The sequence below is a fragment of the Lepus europaeus genome, chromosome 20 (genome assembly GCF_033115175.1).
Source record: "Lepus europaeus isolate LE1 chromosome 20, mLepTim1.pri, whole genome shotgun sequence".
NCBI classification, from domain to species: Eukaryota; Metazoa; Chordata; class Mammalia; order Lagomorpha; family Leporidae; genus Lepus; species Lepus europaeus.
Window position 1 is genome coordinate 27,149,601 of NC_084846.1, and position 21,733 is coordinate 27,171,333.

Sequence of the window (21,733 nt, forward strand, 5' to 3'; positions counted from 1 at the left end):
CCGGGAGTACAGTGGAAGATGGCCCAAATGCTTGGGCCCTGCACCCCATGGGAGACCAGGAGAAGCACCTGGCTCCTGCCTTCGGATCAGCGCAATGCGCCGGCCGTGGCAGCCATTGGAGGGTGAACCAACGGCAAAGGAAGACATTTCTCTCTGTCTCTCTCTCTCACTGTCCACTCTGCCTGTCAAAAAAAGTATCAGTTCAGGGGCTGGTGCTGTGGCTTAGCAGATAAAGCTGCCACCTGCAGTGCCAGCATCCCATATGGGTGCTGGTTTGAGTCCCAGCTGCTCCACCTCCAATCCAGCTCTGGCCTGGGAAAGCAATGGAATATGTTCTAACTTTTTGGGCCCCTGCACCCATGTGGGAGACCCAGAAAAGGCTCCAGGTTTTGGATCAGCACAGCCCCGGCCATTGCAGCCATCTGGGGAGTAAACCAGCATATGGAAGACCTTTCTCTCTCCCTCTCTGCCTCTCTCTAACTCTACCTTTCAAATAAATAAATAAATCTTTACCAAAAATAAAGGTATCAGTTTACCTTAAAGACACTGCCTAGTAGAATGTTCCTTTTAATAAAATTTAAGAGGAGCTTGGCATTGTGGTGTAGCAGGTAAAGCCACCACCTGCTTCATCAGCATCCCATGTGGGCGCCAGTTTGAATCCTGGCTGCTCCTCTTCCCATCCAGCTCCCTGCTAATGCTCCTGGGAAAGCAGTGGAAGATGGCCCAAGTGCTTGGGCCCCTGCACCCACATGGGAGATCCAGATGAGCTTCCTGGCTTCTGATCCAACTCCCTGTACCTGAGCTATCTTCCACTGCTTTCTCAGGGACATTAGCCAGAACAGCCGGAATTGAACCAGCACTCTGAAATGGGATATGGGCATTGAGCAGTGGCTTAACCTGTTGTACCACAATGCCTACCCCTAAATATTTTATTAATAGCTTCAAAATAGAGTGCTATAATAATTGCTCAATTAGCAGTTAGATTTTTATGTCTTCTAGTATAAACAAGTTAGTAATTTTGACAGTGTGGGAGACAACATAGTTAAGGATTAGAATACTTGAATTCTAATAGCAGTTCTTTCACTTTCTAGCTATGTGACCTCAGACAAATTATATAACCTTAGTTTTCTCATCTGGGACAGACTTAGCACATCATATGCTTAAGTAAAAATAACATTCATGTTTATCTCATCAGCATACCATCACTAGATGGAAGCCTTATTCCTTATCCTAGATACAAGAAAGCTCTTTTTAAAAGCCATTTTGTGCTTTGGAAAATGTTGATACAGTATTTAATGAGCTTATTTATTGCTATCAGGTAAGTATCTCTTCCCAAGCTCTTTTTTTTTTTTTTTTTTTTTAAGGTTTATTTTATTTACTTGAAAGGCAGAGTTAGAGAGGGAGAAGGGGAGATAGAGATCTTCCGTCTGCCTGTTCACTCTCCAAATGGCTGCAACAGCCAGGGCTGGGCCTGGGTCCTCCATGTGGTTGCAGGGACCCAAGTCCTGGTCTGCTGCCTCACAGTACATTAGCAGGAAGCCAGCTTGGAAGCAGAGAAGCAGGGACTCTAATCTCAGGCACTTCAGTATGGGATGCAGGTTTCCCAAGCTACAACTTAGCCTGCCATGCTACAGTGCTCACCCCAGACCTTTGAAATAGCTTTGCCCTACCCTTGCTGTGATTCCACTGCAGGAAGGTAAAGAACGTCAGGGTGGAAACGTTAAGAAAGCAGCGAGCAAAGAAAAGTGGCCTCAGCTGAAGTAGAGAGAGAGAGGCCTTGTCATCCTGGTCATCCTGTGCATGCTAAGATTTTACCTCGGGGAGGGGGAAAATGAACACAAGATAGAAGCTGGGCACAAGGCTCCTAGAGATGCTTGGGAGCGTTTCTAAAACCCCTCTGTCCTTCTGCCTCCTCCTAGGCCTTCCTCCTTCTGGATCCTCCAGTATTCTTTCCAGCACATTTCACCACTGTGGGCACAGAGAGAAAGATCTTGGAAGGCAAATGGAAAGAAAGCAGAATAAATTACAGGGGAGGATAAAAGCCAGGCAAAGGAGATAAAAAATAAGGCTTGGCCTACTACCCAGAAAAGGAATTAAACTAGAAGGGGACTGGTATGCTGGTGAACACGCGACGAAAGTTTTCAAGTCATGGCTCAGAGAAGTTCCCTATGTTAGAAAGTGAAAGACCAGTCTTTAACCCACTGATGCAACAGAGACACTCTGGTGTTAGTCCCTCCATCTCTCTGGGCCATGGTTTGGGGCTGCATATATCTGTAAGATTGATGTTCCTAAGAATTTAAGTTTTTTCCCTATTATATATAAACATGAGCTCTCAAAATGTGTTTTTAAAAGAGAATTGTGCAAAGTTTGCAACTGTTGAAGTGGAGGAAAAAACATTGTATTCCAAAGCATTACTTATTTAGGGTGTTGCAAGGGAATAATGTATAATCACCTGTGTCTTTCTGAGAAAAATATTAGAGAAAGTGCTCCAGCCAGGTGAGAGGTGAAGAGCTCAAGACATATATGTACTGGTTAGATTTCTTAGCTGTAACCAAAGTAATATGACTTTTGTTGATTTAAACAGAAAGAGATTTTTATTTTTTAAATTGAGAAGCAGAGAGAAAGGTAGACAGAGCTTGTCCTTCTGCTAGTTCCCACCCCAAATGCCCATAACTGCCAGGGATGGACCAGACCAAAGTCAGGAGCTTGGAATGCAGTCCAGGTCTCCTCCATGGGTGGCAGGAACACAACTTCAGCTGTGATCGTCCTCCTCTCAGATCTGCATTAACAGAAAGCTGCAGTCAAGAGCCAAAGCCAGGAATCGAATCCAGGTACTCCAGTATGAGACTCAGGTACCCTAAAAATAGGATAAATTCCTGCTCTCAGAAAGTTAATTTTTTAAACTATTTTTTTAAAAGATTTATTTATTTATTTACTTGAAAGGCGGAATTAGAGGAGAAGAGGGAGAGACAGAGGGAGATCCTCCATCTGCTGGTTTACTCCCCAAATGGCCACACAGGCTGAAGCTGGACCAATCAGAAGCCAGGAGCTTCTTCTAGGTTTCCCACCTGGGTACAGGAGCCCAAGTACTTGGGGTTGTCTTCTGCTGCTTTCCCAAGTGCATTAGTAGGGAGCCGAATCGAAAGTGGAGCAGCCAGGACTTGAACCAGTGCCCATGTGGGATGCCAGCGCTACAGGCGGCAGCTTTACCTGCTATACCACAGAGCCCACTGCAAGAAAGGGAATTTTTTGAAAGGTTGATGAGTGACTAATAGAATTGCCCAGAAATATAAAAAATCAGCTTTAAAAAGCTATATGAATTTACATAACACAGAATTGTTCTGGTGAGTATCACAGAATGTTTTGCCTAGTGATCAAAGAACACAGTTGTTTCCAGACACCTGTGCAGTGTTTGTAAATCCTGCTTGTTGATTGCATATAATCTGGAGTACCTACAAGAGAAGAGACACAGGCTCATCCCCCAGCACCGTGCAGTAAACTCTAGAGTAACTGCAAAGGGTCATTCCTTCTCCCACATCATTGTGGACACTTGGAAACTTAACTGAAGAATGAAGTACTTTTAAAAAGATACTTAGGGGCTGACCTTGTGGCATCACAGACTCAGGTAAAGCCACCACCTGCCATACCGACATTCCCTTACAGGTGCTGGTTGGAGACCCAGCTGCTCCACTTATGATCCAACTCCCTGCTAATATGCCTGAGAAAACAGTGAAAGATGTCCCAGGTGCTTAGACCTCTGCACTGACATGGGAAACTTGGATGGAGCTCCTGGCTGTGGCCTGGCCCAGCCCCAGAAATTGCAGCCATTTGGAGAGTGAACCAGTGGGTGGAAGATCGCAGTCCCTCTCTCACTCCATATCTCTTCTCTAACTCTTTCCCCCCAAAAAAAGATACTTAAAATGAAATTACATAGCAGCATTTAGCCTAGTACTTAACATGCCCACATCCCAGTGCTTGGGTTCCATGCCCAGCCCCTAACTTCAACTTCCTCCTAATGCAGACCGTAAGTGGCAGCAGGTGGAGGCTCAAGTAACGAGATTCCTGCTGCCCATGTAGGACATGTAGATTGAGTTGCTCGTTCCCAGACTTTGACTTGGCACAGTCCTGGCTGTTACAGGAGTTTGGAGGCTGAATAGTAGATGGGAAAGCTTTTTCTGTCTCTCTAATAAGTAAATTGTTTTTAAAAGAACTAATAGATTCTATAGACATGTATGATAATATGAGGAGTTTTCAAAAAGTTCATGGGAAATGCCTATTAATGAAAAATTTATGCATGCATATCAATTTTTTTGCAGCAAAATAAACTTCTAATTCCATTTTTCCACAGACTTTTTGAAGTACCCTTGGAAGCATGCAGTAAGTCAAAACCTTTGAAATGTAGCCAGAGTATTTCTTAGGAGAAAATTTGTAGTCTTAAAATGTTTTCCAGATAACTGCATTTATTTCTGTCTTTTTTGGCTTAAGTATTCCACTCAGGTAGGGAAAACATTTAAATATATAATAGGAGTAGAAGGAAATATTTTTTGAGGCATAGATTAATGAAGTAGGAAAATAAAACTAAACAACTTGGCCAATAAAGCAGAAGCTAATTATTTCAAAGAATAGTATAAAGTAGCCAGAAACTTAACAAATCCAAAAAAAGATCAAAAAACCATCAATAATTAGAATTATAGATATGAAAACAAAAAACCAAAACCAAACTTTTCTGAAAAACAGAAAATTTGAAACCCAAAACCTCAAACAGGTGAAAAGGATAAAAGACCTGTTCCCAATTAATACTCTGCCTGATGGCTTTATGGATACCAGGCTGTCAGTGAATAGATCAGTGCTTCTGTTACTTAAGTTGTTCTAAATCAATAGCGTATAAAACTTTCCCAATCATTCATTCAGCTGGGGTGGTATTATCATAATGCGAACACTGGGTAAGGGACATATGTGTGCATATACTTGTACAAAACTTCAGTTTCATTTAGAAATGTTGAGATTTGCTTTTTTGTAAGTGCTAAAGAAAATCAGCAAATTAAATTAGGATGTGTTTTAAAGCAGAGCCTGGTGCAGGATAGTGACATTAGGAGAGCTTGTGCATGTGTGATGACACAGGGTACTTGGGGACTCTATTTCCTTCAGTTTTGCTGTGAACCTAAAACTGCTCTGGAAGTTCACTAGTTAAAAAGTACTTTGTGACCAGGTAGGATTTAATTCAGAAATGCCACAATTTCAGTGTCAAGAAATCTAGTATGGTAACTTGCTATACTAATCAGCTGTAGGAGAAAAAAACTTAGCAACAGATATTAATAGCTCTTTTGTGATTTCAGTTTCTATGGCTGATATTTTTTAAAAATTTAGGCTCTTAAAGTAGAAATAGTTTTTGAAAATATCATATTCCTAGTGGGAGCAGAAGTGTCCAAACATGGCAGACTCTTCACCACTAACACCCAGCACACAGAGGTATCAGCCAGCCAGCACATTTTACAAAGAGGAAAAGGCCATAGAGTCTGACAAGCAGGCATCAATTATGAGAACCTTTATGGTAGAAATACGAAAGCATCAAATCTTACTCACTGAAGACAACCTGCACAGTCAAAGATGATAAACTGAAAAAGATTCAACTTGGACGTAAAGGAGTGTTGTTGCATGCTTGGTCACATGCAGAAAAATAACTAGTGATTACATACAGAAAGCGAACTGCAAACTTTCTCTGCATCAGCACAAATAGTAAATATTTCAGTCTTTGTGGGCCTCATGTAGTCGTATCTTTCCTTCTGCTCCCCCATTTTTCTTCTACTCCCTTTCCTTCCTTTTCCCTCCCACTTTTCTTCATTTTCTTTCCCCACAAACCTTTAAAAATATAAAACCACTCCTAGCGGCTGATCCTACAAGACAGTCTGGGTTTGGCCCATGGATAGAACTTTGCAGACTCCTGATACAGAATAGATATGACAAATGGTGTGAAACTTGCTCCAAAATTAAAATAATCCAAAATTAAAATATCTGGGAAATGTATAGGGCTTATGTGGGAAAATTGTGTATTCACACTGAATCTCATAAAAAATCAAAACATTATAAATAAATGTATCTCTGAACAAATGTGATATTTGTCATGTTCTTAAATGGAGCACCTGTATGTTGCAGAAGTGAGCTCTCCTGAGTTCAGTGAAGTCCTACTTAAAATCACATCATAATTTTTTTTTTTTTTTGACAGGCAGAGTGGACAGAGAGAGAGAGACAGAGAGAAAGGTCTTCCTTTTGCCGTTGGTTCACCCTCCAATGGCCGCCGCGGTTGGCGCGCTGTGGCCAGCACACCGCGCTGATCCGAAGGCAGGAGCCAGGTGCTTCTCCTGGTCTCCCATGGGGTGCAGGGCCCAAGCACTTGGGCCATCCTCCACTGTACTCCCTGGCCACAGTAGAGAGCTGGCCTGGAAGAGGGGCAACCGGGACAGAATCCGGTGCCCCGACCGGGACTAGAACCTGGTGTGCCGGCGCCGCAAGGCGGAGGATTAGCCTAGTGAGCCGCGGCGCCGGCCATCACATCATAATTTTTAACATAGAAAAGATAAAACTTATTTCCTCTTGCAAATATATTTAAAGATGTTTAATCATGACCTAGAAACATTTGAACAAAATGTGGAAGGGGACTGGTTGTGCAAAAATCAAAATCAGCCAAACATAAGACATGGGTATAAAAATAGACAAATCAACCGAACAGAAAAGGATTCAGATTTATGGAACTCACTCAGTCTTATTTTTCTGAAATCATTCTTTGTCTTCGGTGTGTATTTGATTTTCTTAAGTGACGCTGCATTCTTTCCTTGTCTTGTGTGTAGGTATAAGTGTGCTGGCCGAGTGTCTGGACTGTCCTGAACTGAAAGCGACTGCAGACGACTTTATTCATCAGCATTTTACTGAAGTTTACAAAACTGATGAATTTCTCCAGCTTGATGTCAAGCGCGTAACACATCTTCTCAACCAGGACACTCTGACTGTCAGGGCAGAGGATCAGGTGACTAATTGCCTTCTCACATTTTTCTTAGTGAAAATATACTCTGAGTTCTTACACCTCTTGTTTAGATACATGACAAGGAGAAGAATCATATTAGAAAATGATGTGTTTTTTTCATTACACAGAGTAAATAGAGTCTTGTTTCTTAAGAAAAGTAAGTCTTGGGTGCTTGTGAGGGCTGGCTGTTGGAGAAACAGGCCTGATCGAGGAAACAGTGTTAGGTACCATGGTAGACAGATCTGCCTCCTCAAAAGATGTCCACACCCTAATCCCTGGAACCTGAAAATACATTACCGTACGTGACAGGTGGGACCTGATAGATGTGGTTTTAAGTTAAGGGTCTGGAGATGAGGATGTTGTCTGCGTGGGTCCCATGTGATCTTGAAGTTCCTTAAATGTGCCAGAGTGATGCAGTGTGAGACAGACTTGACTGGTCATTGCTGGCTTGGAAGGTGAAACAGCCACAAGCCAAGGAATGCAGGCAGCTGCTTGGCACTGGAAGAGGCAAGAGAATAATTTCTTCTGTACAGCCCCAGGCAGCCCTGCCAGCACCTTGGTTACCTTGGTTTTAGCCTGGTATGACTGGTTCATTTTGTACTCACCTCAGAAACTGCCAGATAAACTGTTAGAAGTTAGAGGCAGGGCACAGGCGTTTGGGAGCTGGTTATAGGACCTTTTGATATGCAGACCTGTTGCACATTTTTAGCTTCACATCCATCTCTGTATTTTAAGCCACTATGTTAATGGTAATTTGTTACAGCAGGAATAAGACACTAAAATAGGTACTATAAGATCACAGGCTTTCAGTAACTTCTGTTCTAAAGATGAAAGGTTTGCATTAAATCATGTTCTTTTGCCCTTTTTATATGACCCAGAGCATCTCTTTGTAAGCTGTCCCTGAGGTTCTTACTAGGTGGAAAAAAAAAAAAATGCAGACCTAACATGAAAATCAACTGACATATATTCAATTTGGAAAGGAAAGAAATGATAACGTCAGCCTGGAGAAACCTGACAAACACTACCTATAAATCATCAAGGTTCACACCCTCAGTACTGAGTGGTGCTAATGGCACACACTGTACCTCATGAAGACGCACCCTCAGTACTGAGTAGTGGAAATTGCAGGGCACCTCTTTAGTTGTTCTCCAAAAAAACCTGTACAGTTTCTGGCTAGAACTCAAAACTGTTAAGATCATCAAAAATTAGGAAAGGGTGAGAAACTGTCACAGTCTAGAAGAGTCTAACATGATTTAATAAATAAATGTAAGGTGGTCTACTTTATGAGGTCCTGAGACAGAAAAATCACCTTAGCTAAACACTAAAGAAGTCCAAAAAGAAATATTAACTTTAGTTAAACTGTCAATATTGGTTCAGTATTTGTGACAAACAAATCATGCTAATGTAACTTCTTAACAACTGGGTACAAGGTATATGAGAATTCTGTATACTATCTTTGCTACTTTTCTGTAAATCTGAAGCTTCTAAAATTAAATATTTTTTAAAGACCAATTCCCATAAATACTTAACTCATCAGAAAATCAGAAAATGGACCTTGTTAACATCACCACAGAATTAACTAATTTTGCTCCATAGTGTGTGTGTGTGTGTGTGTGTGTGTGAGAGAGAGAGAGAGAGAGGGAGGGAGGGAGGGAGGGAGGGAGGGAGGGAGGGAGGATGGGCTTGTTTTCAGTGTTAATTGATTTGTAAATTATGGTAAGGAGCTGCAGCTCCTTCAGTGCAGTTAAATCAGTGCAATATAGTATTTGGGGAGAAAAACTTTTAGGTAATGTGATATTCTATTATTTAAGTTCAAAATCTTTATGTCTTAGAGTTTCTAGGAAGCAGGTAAGTCTGTGAATTCACAATGCAGAAATGTTAAGATTGAAATAAAATCACAAGTGAACCTTCATACCTCTTTTGATGGAAGGCCCTTTGGAAAATTAACCTGTTTTTCTGATATTGAATGAGCACATACTGAAACTAATTGACCAATAGATTTTTTTTAACTACTGTGTATGTCATATCTCCTTCCAAAAACAAAGTTATATTTTGCTATAAAGAATCATGAATTTGAGGCTGGCACAGTGTCTCAATAGGCTAATCCTCCGCCTTGCGGTGCCAGCATACCAGGTTCTAGTCCCGGTTGGGACACCGGATTCTGTCCCAGTTGCCCCTTTTCCAGGCCAGCTCTCTGCTGTGGCCCGGGAGTGCAGTGGAGGATGGCCCAAGTGCTTGGGCCCTGCACCCTATGGGAGACCAGGATAAGCACCTGGCTCCTGCCTTCGGATCAGTGCGGTGTGCCGACCGCAGCAGCCATTGGAGGGTGAACCAATGGCAAAGGAAGACCTGTCTCTCTCTCTCACTGTCCACTCTGCCTGTCAAAAAAAAAAAAAAAATCATGAATTTGGGTCTGGCACTGTGGTGTAGCAGGTAAAACCACTGCGTGCAGTGCTGGCATCCCATGTGGGTGCCAGTTTGAATCCCAGATGCTCCATTTTGATCCAGCTCTCTGCTATGACCTGGGAAAGCAGTAGAAGATGACCCAAGTCCTTGGGCTCCTACACCCGCATGGGAGACCCAGAAGAAGCTCCTGGCTTTGGGTTGGCACAGCTCTGGCCATTGTGGCCAACTGGGGAGTGAACCAGAGGATGGAAGACCTCTCTTTCTGCCTCTGCCCCTCTGTAACTCTGCCTTTCAAATAAATAAATAAGTCACTAAATAATAATAATAATAATAATCATGAATTGATTACATTATCCAGTAGTAGTAATAGTAATGGTTCCAAAAAAACTTAGTACTAGAAGATTCACTACAGCGGTGTGAAAATCGTTATGAAATATAAGTATAGGCAGGTGTTTAGGAATGAAAGCAAGTATCTGAATAAAATACTGGGAATAAGTGGCTGTTTCCTCCTGAAGTTTTGCCCCTTCTGGGTGAGTGCAAACAGGTAACTGGAAATGCTGCTTCCATCTAAGAACTTGACTGTGCTGTTTTTCCCCTGTAGGTTTATGATGCTGCAGTCAGGTGGCTGAAATATGATGAACCTAATCGCCAGCCATTTATGGTTGATATCCTTGCTAAAGTCAGGTTTCCTCTTATATCAAAGAATTTCTTAAGTAAAACGGTACAAGCTGAACCGCTTATTCAAGACAATCCTGAATGCCTTAAGATGGTGATAAGTAAGTTGCCTTCATATTCATTTATAACCTGATCCATAGCCATTTTCTCATAATCCATTAGAATTTCTTTATAGTCCGTTAGAATGGATCAGACTCAGTAGCTGGGGAGAAACACTCAGGACTCTGCTCTTCCAGATAATTAGTGCCTTGGAGTTCTCAGCTATACCCCTGCTAAGACTTAGCCTCAGACCTTATTTTATGTAGACCTGTGTGATAGAAGGTAAAAATTAGGTAAGCTTTTCCCACTTTTGTATACAGAAGCTTTCATGCACCTGTTCCCACTGTGTCCTTTTCATTTCACTTAGCTATGTGGTATACTTTGTATATGTTTTCTTTCTTAAACAGGTACTGTGGGGAAGGGGGCAGCCTGGAGCTAATAATTGCCATATCTTTTACATTTCCTTCAATTTCTTGGTTTCAGGCTAAGTCCCAACCCCCCAGAACTTGGGTAAAATGCCACTTTAAAACGTTGTGCAATTAATATGTTGCTTTTGTTTCTGGGTAATATTGTGTCTACTCCACTAGGGACTGTGCTCTCAGGCTGAGGCCCTATGCTCATTCGGGGCCTTCCCTTCTCCACCGCCCCCACAGTCCTCTCACACCCTCCTCTGTGGGATCCGTTAGCCTCCGCCATCCCAGGTTTTCCCCCTCTTAATTCTCTCTGTTCAGTGAAACATCCTCTAAAGATTCCTGGAAAAGAGCTCATGGTCAGTAAATATTTGAAGACTTGACAAATCTCATGTTTGTGCTACAATAAAACATTGACAGATGTTTAAGCTGAATATAGAATTACATTGAAAACCATTTCCAGTTAGCCTTTTGAAAGCATTCTCTATAATATTCTCAATTCCAGTATTTCGGAAGTCTAGTACCAATTTGATCCTTTCCTTATCCCTCTCTGTAGAAATTTAAGATCTTTGTTAATCCCTGACATTTTGAAAGTTTACAATAATGTACCTATGTGCCTCTTTTTTTTTTTTTTTTTTTTTTTTTTTTGAGCCTTGTTAGTTGAGCACTCTCTATTCAGCCAGATTTCTCAGTTCTCTTTTACTAATACTGCAGTTCTTAAGCCATTGAGTCTTGAATGTTTGTCTCTTATTAGTCATCTTTGTCTCCTGGTCCTCTTATTCTTTTTTTTTTTTTTTAATCTCTTTTGCTTTTTTTGCCTTTTTTTAAAAAAGATTTATTTATTCATTTGAAAGAGTCACACGGAGAGAGAAAGAGAGGCAGAGAGAGAGGTCTTCCATCCATTGGTTCACTCCCCAATTGGCTACAACGGCCACAGTTGTACTAATCCATAGCCAGGAGCCAGGAGCTTCTTCTGGGTCTCCCACGTGGGTGCAGGGGCCCAAGGACTTGGGCCATATTCTACTGCTTTCCCAAGTCATAGCCGAGAGCTGGGTCAGAAGTAGAGCAGCCGGGACTTGAACCAGCGCCCTTTTGGGATGCCAGCACTGCAGGCAGTGACTTTACCCGCTACACCACAGCACCAGCCCTGTTTTTACTTTTTAATTTCATGTTTTATGCTTCAGTATCGTATCACTCTAAAGTAGATAAGTTGTGTGTTTTAGAAGTTTTCTTAGTACATAAAATATAGACAACTTATCTTTGAATTTTCATCTTTTTGTTGTTGAAGCTTTTTGTAAATGATTTCCTGTTTCAATCATGTAAGTACATTATTAGCAGACTCGTAAATGATGCTGTGTGTATGGGTGGGCTTCTCAGTTTTGGGCTGAGCTTTGGAGGATTCACGGCAGCCAGCTGTTACTGAGGGCTCCCAAATGCCAGTGCCTACAGACATTTTCTCAGGGAAGAATATGCTGGGTGTTGGTGTTTGGGAGCTGAATAAGGGGCATTTGGCAGCATAATCCCAGTTATCTGTCCCATGTCCTCCTCTGTTCTGTTGCCTAACTCTGGCTTATTGTCTCCAAAGACTAGTTCTGTCTCCTACAGTGCTCAAAGTACCATGGGTCCCTGATTGTGTAGCACATGAGGGATGCCTGGGATTTCAACTGTTGTTTCCTCAGAATTCAGAGTTCTCGTGTTTTCTTCTCTAACTCCACCTTCCGGGATACTTACTCTCTCCAGTCATGAGGCTCTCCAGGGTAATCTGGCGTGCTTTTCACTGGGGAAGCATTTATGCTAGACTAACCTTCCATCTGCTGCTTTTCTCCAATAATTGGGCTTTGAGGCTACAGTTCTTTGACTGTCATAGGTAGAGTTTGTATTTATTTCTTGTTTCCTTGTTTGCTATGGTTTTCTTTTCTTTTCTTTTCTTTTTTTTTTTTTTAATTTTTGACAGGCAGAGTGGACAGTGAGAGAGAGAGACAGAGAGAAAGGTCTTCCTTTTGCAGTTGGTTCACCCTCCAATGGCCGCCGTGGCTAGCGCGCTGCGGCTGGCGCACCGTGCTGTTCCGAAGGCAGGAGCCAAGTTGCTTATCCTGGTCTCCCATGGGGTGCAGGACCCAACCACTTGGGCCATCCTCCACTGCTCTCCCTGGCCACAGCAGAGAGCTGGCCTGGAAGAGGGGCAACCGGGACAGAATCCGGCGCCCCGACCGGGACTAGAACCCGGTGTGCCGGCGCCGCAAGGCGGAGGATTAGCCTGTTGAGCCACGGCAGCGGCCTGCAATGGTTTTCAAGAGGAGAGGAGAAAAAAGTTTCACTGTCTTGTTCAATCTCAAGTTGTTTTTATGTTAAATACAAACCAGTCTTTTCATCTGTGTCTGGTTTAAGATTTTGTTTATTTATTTGAGAGGTAGAGTTACAGACAGTGAGAGGGAGAAAAAGAAAGATTTTCCATCTGCTGGTTCGCTCCCCAAATAGCCGCAACGACCAGAACTGGGCCAGTCTGAAGCCAGGAGCCAGGAGCTTCTGCCCGGTCTCCCACAAGGGTGCAGGGGCCCAAGCACTGGGCAATCTTCCACTGGTTTCCCAGGCCACAGCTGAGAGCTAGATCGAAAGTGGAGCAGCTGGGACTCGAACCAGCACCCATATGTGATGCCGGTACCACAGACAGAGGATTAACCCACAGCACCAGCCCCCCAAGATTGTTTTTAATTATCTAAATTTTCCTTCTATTTGTTTTTGACCTTTATCTTTTAACCATTGAGCCTATGTCTTCCTGAAATGTGTCTGCTGCAAAGTAATCCATCTCTTATATGATTGGAAACATGATAAACTTAGTAAGTCTTTTGTCCTTGCTCATGTTTTCAGTTCTCATTTCCTTGTTTTAAGAATGGTCACTTTATATTCTGTGTTTGATCATGGCAGTGTCTGTGGTTGCTGTAAACCAAGTGCTATTTGTTGCTTCTGTTGTCTTATTCTCTTGAGCATTGTAATTTTGAATTATGTGCTTATATTGCTTGGTGTTAATCTGCAGGAATGCTGAGTGGCTTGGGTTGTGTTCCAGCAGGTCGTCTCTGGTTTCTTCAAGAGAATAATGTCTGCTTTTGCCATGTTTCTTAAGGCACAACAGTCCAGGACTACTTCAAAATTTTCTTGTCTTACGCTTTCCTAGACCTACAGGAAGGATAAAATCAAACCTCAAAGCTGCAGGAGGGCAGAACTGTCATTATCAGTCCTCAGTGTTGGAAGACTTCACTTGCCCCTGGAGCTGAAATTGAAACAGGCAGTTTACTATTTCTGCCTTTACTGACAGGCTGGGTTTTTGTTTTTACTTAGGCCGTCCTTTAAACTAAAAACACAGGCACCAATCCAGGGGCTCCAGTTTCTTGCACAGACCTCCATTCCAAGTTCTCACCCCTCATTTTGAGCAGGTCCAAGACCTTGTGTCCTCAGTCTCGCACAGCAGTCACAGCAGGCTCTGGACCCCCAGAGTTAGCATCAGCCCTGAGAACAGCCCCAGGTCTCTGCGTGGGTGCGTCTAGTGTTTAGTCCTCCTTCATTTTTAGACCTCTGAGATCTTGCAGTCCTTGTTGTGCATTTAAGAGAGTGTTTTATTCTTTCCAACATTTATAGTAATTTTGTAGCAGGAAGTTTTTCTGAAGATCTAATCTGACATTTTCTATAAGTTTAGATTGTTATTTATGTGAAAAAAAAATCATTTTCTAGTGTAATGACAGATACACTGAGTTATGTATATTCTAGTTAACCCTCATGGGCTCTTAAATTCCCATCATCGTAATTAAACCAAAAACTACTGGACAGTTACCCCTAAATGAGGCAGCATTACAGACTTCAGTTTACATGTGATGAGTGAGGAGGTCTCAGAGAGAGAAGTGGTAACCTATTTTGAACCCTTCAGTCGTTTTTGACACTTCTTTTGAGCGATTAGTTTGTGTACCTAGTTTCAGATGCAAAATTAAGAAAAGAATTAGAAGAAATGAATACTTTAGCTCACACCTACAATATCCTTCTCACGAGTGGTGATAAGTTTGAGTGTTCTGATTATTAAATCACTTGTTCCTTGATTTGGAAGTCACACAGCTACTACTTAGTAGCATTGTGTGGTAGTTCTAGGTAAGTTGACCTGGTGTTGTCCCTGTTTTGGAAAAATAATTATGTCATGGGGGTATTTAAAAAAGTTTGTGGGAAAAAACTGAATTAAGAGAAAGTTTAATATGGTACAAAAAAATGAAATCATACTTTTTTTATAATACACATTTTCTATGAATTTTTTGAAGTCTTCTCATATAGCCATATAATGAAATGCTCTATAGTTACTAAAATTATTTTACATAAACTTCTGGTAATGTGGAAAATTTTCATAGGTAGCAAAAGCATAAAACAGTGTGTGTTGTATCTTTTGTTAAAGTAAAATGAAACTTTAGAAAATACTTGAAAGTGTTTGAACCCATTTGAAGTTGTCAAGGAGAAAAGAACTCAAGGGCCTATGGGAGTAACAGGCATATACTTAACTCGGTATACCATAGTCATCACACTAGTGTGAGAGTGTGAGCCGTGGACATATCCTTCTGCTTAGGTTTAAAGGATGGGAAGAGACAAAACAGGAAAGGAGGATTCACTTGAAACAAAGGCTGGTGTCTTGAAAACCAAGATGTATGAATGTTAAGAGTGGTACATGGGTGCAGGCATTTATCTTGATGGCTAAGATGCCATTTAAGACAACAGCATGCCACATTAAGCTTCTGGTCTGTAACCCTGCTCCTGATTGCAGCTTCCTGCTAATGCAGCCCATGGAGGACAGTAGTAATGGGTCCCTGCCACCCATGTGGAAGACCTGGATTTTGTTTGTGGCTCCCAGTTTTGGCCCTGACCAATCCTAGTTATTATAGACATTTGGGTAGTACTTCCTCTGTCTCCCGAAAAGATAAAACTTTTTTAGAGACTAATTTGAGAGACAGAGCTATAGACAGAGAAAGGGAAAGACAGAGAGAGAAGTCTTCCATCCACTGGTTCACTCCGCAAATGGCCACAAAGACTGGAGCTGGGCGGATCCGAAGCCAAGAGCTTCCTCCAAATCTCCCATGTGGGTGCAGGGAAGCAGAGAAGCCATCCTCTGCTGCTTTTCCAGGCCACAAGCAGAGAACCGAATCAGGAGAGGAGCAGCCAGGGTACAAACTGGCACCCATATCAAATGCTGGAACTGCAGGTAGAGGCTTAATCTACTATGCCACAGTGCCAGCACCCAAAAAATAAATTTTTAAGAAAGTAGAAATAGTTGTGGCACAGCAGGTTGAACCACCACTAGGGATACCTGCATCCCAAATCAGTGTCTAGGATCAGTTCTCGCCTCTGCTTCCAATCCAGTTTCCTGGTAATGCGTCTGGGAGCCAGCAGATAGCCAAAGTACTTGGGTCTCTGCCAGCCATATAATCCAGTTGGAGTTCCTGGCTCTTGGCCTCAACCTGACCCAGCCCTGGCTGTTGCAGGCATTTGGGGCGTGAACCAGAAGATGGAAGATCTCTGTCACTGTGCCTTTCAAATAAATAGAACTTTTTAAAAATTTTTTTAAAGATTTATTTTTATTTATTTGAAAGTCAGAGTTACATAGAGAGGTGGAGCCAGAGAGAGAGGTCTTCCATTCTGCTGGTTTACTCGCCAGATGACCACAATGGCCAGAGCTGAGCTGATCTGAAGCCAGGAGCCAGGAGCTTCTTCCGGGTCTCCCACGTGGGTGCAGGGGCCCAAAGACTTGGGCCATCTTCTACTGCTATCCCAGGCCATAGCAGAGAGCTGGATCGGAAGTGGAACAGCCGAGACTCACCAGCGCCTATGTGGAATGCCGGCGCTACAGGCTGGGGCTTTAATCCGCTGTGCCACAGTGCTGGCCCCAGAACTTTTTTAAGCTAAGAAAACTTTAAAAACATTTAAAAGGAAGGACTAGAGCATAAGTGACCACTAGGTCTCTTTAACTGCACAGATGAAAAAAAATCAGCACCCCACCACCACCACCACCAAGTGATGTTAGATTAGGGCTTTCATATTGTGGATTCCCATATGTGTTACTGTCAGGTTTGTGTTATTCCTCCATTCCCAAGCTGTGTGCTATTTGGCCTTAAAGTTTGACTAGACAGAGCACTCCACTCACTTCTTCATATGGATGTGAGCTGTTGGAGACAACTAGCCAGTTTCATAGTCGGGTGTTTTGTGTTCATTTTGGTTCTGAATTTTAGAAATCGGAAACAGGATTATTCCAGAAATTCAACTAAGTGCAGGGATTAGGCTCTTGAACAGGAAACGTTGCTATTTAAAGCTTCTTTTAACTTATAAAGCTTATTCCATTTTTTCCCTTTTTTTTTTTTTTTTTTCTTCAAATAAAGAACAGTGAATGGCTGTAACTCCCTGACTAAGCCCAAGCAGCTGAGACTCTTCCAAGTATTGAGGCCCTGGCAAGGCTCAGTGGGGGAAAGAAGGCCTCCAGCGTCCCTCCTTCAGATCTTCAGTGTCTTCCTACCACCTGACTTACATTGCCTTTTCAGAGCAGAAGAAAACAGAAAAGATGATTGAAAGATAGAATAAAACTAAGCTAAAAGAATTTACAGCTAAAGGAGAATGAGTTACAAAGTGAAAAGCAAGTACACGATCAAAGCTACCACAAAGGGCCAGGCCGAGTTCTTACTCAGAATTTACCAGTGATAATACCTAACTCTGCAATGAATAGCTCCCAGCGGAATGAGCCTGAGGAACAGTGAGCTCCTCGGGAAATTGTCCACTCCTTGGAGAGGGGAAAAAAAAGCCCATCAGCAAAAGAAGCCATGGCTCCTGTTTCCTGCAGGGCCAGCCACTTAGGTCCAGTTCCCCCCAGACCTAAGTTCTTCCTCTGCCTGTGTCTTGCTGGGAGAATGGTGCTCAGACTACACAGTCCACCTTGTGTGTGTGTGGGAAACCCTTCTACAGCAGTGGCTCTCAAACCCCAGTTACTGGTTCAGAAGGTCTGGACTCCTGTCCAATAATATCAATTCCCCACACATTTCCAGGTGATTTGATGCCCCAGGTGATGGCACCTCACTTCAAGAACCACCCACAGTCTAAATCCAGCCTTGAGCTAAAAGCGGTTTTTACATTTGTAAAGGATTGCAAAAGACAAAGAATGTTTCACAGAAACCATACATAGCCTGGAAAACCTGAAGTGTTTACTATCTGGCCCTTTACAGAAGAAGTTGCCAAGCCCTAACCTAGATCATGTGCCAGAGCCTGAGCCACTGTTGTTTCCAGCTGTTGATATACAGAAGTACAATTCAGATTCCAATAGAAAAGGAAATGCTAAGCGTTGGCAGTGATTTTTGTTCATTCACTAACTATTCTCTAATCATGGCTTCTCTCTCTATCCCTTTTATAAAAGTCAAACATAGCCCTGTGTACAGAAGTGCTTTGCCTGTATTAATTTTTTTGACATTTTTGGATCAAACTGTACCTCATGTACAGTTCAAAGAGTATAAAAGGATACATAGTGAAAAGTCTCTCTGTTGCCCCTGTTCCCTACCCCCTCGTCCCCTTGTGCTGGGGGCACTGTGATTGGTCATGGGGCTGTGCATACAGTCATGTACTTATATACACATGTATAAATTATATATGCACAAAAACATACATTTTAACACAATGGTATTATGCAATGTGTATTTTTCTATAGCTTGCCTTTTTTTCATTCTACATTATTTCTTGGAGCTCATTCCATTGTGCATGTATTAATCTTTCTCATTCATCTTAACAGCCACATTTTAAGTTTTATGTAGATATACCATAATTTTCAAAATACTTCCCTAACAGTAAACTTGGCTTGATAACCTCCTGAAGAGGGGAATTCCTGCATGAAAGAGTCTGTACATTGGAGATTTTTGTGGGCACACTGTATTGTCTCCAGATAGCTGAGCCCATCCACATCCCCCTTGTTATACCCTGTGTTTTGGTCAGTTTGATTTTGACCATCCTGATAAGTGGGGGAAAAAGTATGGTTTTAACTGATGTTTCTCTAACCAGAGAAGTTGAACATCTCCTTATGTTTAGAAGTTGTAGTTCTTTTTCTGTGTGAACTGATTCAGACACCTCATCGGATTTTCTGTTAAGTTACTGGTCTTAATCATATTAACAAATGGAATACCTTTTTATAATTTTATATTATTTATAAATATTATATTTTCCTAGTTTGTCATTGTCTTTTTTTTTTTTTTTTGCCATTTAGTAATTTGACTAAAACAGAATTTTATACAGTTTAACATTTGTTTATAAAGATTACTTACTTGAAAGAGATGCAGAGAGAGAGAGAGAGTAGAGATCTTTTAGCCACTGATTCACTCCCCAAATGGCTTCACTGGCTAGGGGCTAGACCACGCTGAAGCCAGGAGCCTGCAACTCCATCCAGCTCTCCCATGTGGGTAGCAGGGGCCCAAGTACTTGGGCTATCTTCAATTTCTTTCTCAGGCGCATTAGCAAGGAGCCAGAGGTAGAGCAGCCAGGTTGTGAACCAGCCCCCATGTTGGATGCTGGTGTTGCAGGCAGTGAACCTGCTGGGCCACTACAGAGGCCCCTTGTCTGAACATTTGTTTATGGCTACTGTGTTTTTTGTCATTCTTAGCCTTCCCCATGCTGGACCTTTGTTGTTTGTTTGTTTTAAATGCTTCTGTTATTTTACTGCATTTATGAGGTGTTCTTGCATATTCAGATTTTTATTGATCAGAAATTTAGAATAGAATAGAGATGGGTACGGTTTTTTCCTCCAAAGTCCGTGAAACAAACAAGCTTGAAAGATTCATCTTTCCACTGATTTGAAATGAAACCTTAAAACAGTTTTCAATTAAGTAACCTATAACAAAATTAGGGAAATCCTGAAAGAAGAGGGTCATTAAATCATAGTAGTTCTCAACCCTTGCTGCACTGTAGAGTGGTCCACACCAGTGCTTCTCATCTTAATTACCTTGTGGTTTTCTTGACTATGCAGATGATGACTTGATAGACCCAGGGTTGAGTCTGGGATTCAGCATTTCTCATGAACTCTCAGATGCCAAAGCTGTTGCTCTTTGAACCACATTTTAAGTGTCTAGGATTTAAAGAGCCCTTGTATACAACAGTGCATGAGCCCTGCCATCGCAGGTTCTGATTTAATTGATCTGTGGCAGGCCCAGGTATAAGTAGCTTCAGAGTTTTCCTGGGGGTTTCTAATGTGTGCTAAGATTGGTCTGGATTTCAGTAATTATGATTTTGGCAGATGTTGCTTTAGTAGCCAGATAATTCTCTGGGACGTAGTAAGGGGAGGGGGACAGTCTGGAATAATGGTGATTACTGAGAATAATGAATTGTTTAGGACTCAAGTCCTCAGACATGTCTCTTGCTCTTCCTTCTCCTTCTCCTAGAATGCTACAGAGGGATGATAAAAGTTCCAGGAATGAATTCACTATTATGTCTGAGGATTTCCTTCTCAGAGTGTTACGTGAGTGCTGCTGTTCTTGAAGAGTTGCCATGTATTTTTCACAGGTGGAATGAGGTACCATCTCCTGTCCCCAGAAGATCGAGAAGAACTCGTAGATGGCACCAGGCCTAGAAGAAAGAAACATGACTACCGCATAGCCCTCTTTGGAGGCTCCCAACCACAGTCTTGTAGATATTTTAACCCAAAGGTAAATAAGTAATTCTTATTCTTCTCTTTGTTTTGAAAGCTGTAAGGACACTGACACCCACCATAAGTAGTGACTCATGTCTTCAGAGTTGCTCGTTTATGTTCTTTCAAACACCTATGGTTGTCATCTTCATTTACAGATACGGAAATTGAGCCTTATCAGATTTCAGATGTTTCCATAGTTGCTCTGGAGTGCTGCACAGTAACTACTATCAAAGAAAATAGAAAGCTAGTTCTTTCTGTTAGCAACTCCTTGTTTTCATTATGTGCCATTTTCAATGAAAATCTGCTTCTGGCGCTAGATGGATTTTCTTTCTTCAATAATTATATTTTAATATAAAATGATACCTAATCATTGCAGAAAACATGGAAAACCTAGAAAAAAAACAAAGAAAAATATAAAGTTACTTTTAATCCAATCATCTGGAAGGTAGCCAATTTTAGTGTTCTTTCCTGGATATATTTATTTATCATAAACCATTAGACGTTTTCATAGGTCATTATCGTAGATCATTATCAGACCAGGTTCCGCTCGATTGCTACTCCTTGTTTCTCAGACCTATAGGAGAAATAGTTGGGGGTGGGGAGGGGGAGTTCCTGCATGTATTGCTAGGACAGAGCAGTTTCTGCAGTCCTGAATGACGGCTGTCCACACTCACATGTTGCTACCATAGCTGATGCCAAATCAAGCACACACTGTGACCCCTTTCATCACTTAAGTCCATTTGTGGTTGCTGCCTATGAGACCAGCACATCCTGTCAAGTAGATTCTTCTCTGATACCTTCGAATGTTCTGGGATATAATGTGGTGATGCAGTGTTATCAAGGGTGCTGAAGACAGAAAATACTAAGTATCAATTCCTGTGAGGACAGAACAGTGTCAACAGTGGATGGTTCCCAGTGTAATTAGTGTATTATCAGGTAACCAACTGTTTCCCTCAAAATATGGTGACAAAGCAAGGGCTTTGGATTGTTCAGTATCGCTGCCAAAGTGGCTGGTGGTCAGTAACAGGGAGCCAAATTGGCCGGAGGGAGGAAAAGTCCGTTAGCTTCTATGACTGCTGGATAATGCAACCTCTGTCAGTGCCAGTGTAGTCACTCATAAGCCCCGTTGAACAGGCATCACATTGGCTAGGGAGGAAAGATAAAGATGAAGTCCTGTCTGTAGAGAATGTTTTGAAGTTGTGGGCATTCTGAGAATTCATTAAGAGACAGCTGTAATGACACAGTGGATTAAGCTGCCATTTGGGATGCCTACATCATGAATCAGAGTGCCAGTTGGAGTTCCAGCTACTCTGCTTCTGACCCAGCTTCCTGCTAATGCATCCTGGGGACAGCAAATTATGGCTCAGTGGTTGGACCCAGGCCATCCACATGGGATACCCAGATGGAGTTTTGAGCCCCTGGCTTCAGGGTGGCCCAGCCTTGACTGTTGTGGGCATTCGAGGAGTAAACCAATGGATGGAAGTTCTCTTGCTTTCTCACTCTTACTCTGAC

At 42.2% G+C, this 21,733-nt stretch overlaps 1 protein-coding gene across 3 annotated transcripts in view; it reads left to right on the forward strand.

Moving 5' to 3' along the window:
* Positions 1-21,733, forward strand: part of KLHL7 (kelch like family member 7) — a 63,409-nt gene that overhangs the window by 19,694 nt on the left and 21,982 nt on the right. For all 3 annotated transcript variants that reach the window (XM_062178220.1, XM_062178218.1, XM_062178219.1), the window contains 3 exons: positions 6,846-7,021; positions 10,026-10,200; positions 20,095-20,237. In XM_062178220.1, the coding sequence (XP_062034204.1) occupies positions 6,846-7,021; positions 10,026-10,200; positions 20,095-20,237 (494 nt within the window). The remainder of the gene's footprint in view (positions 1-6,845; positions 7,022-10,025; positions 10,201-20,094; positions 20,238-21,733) is intronic.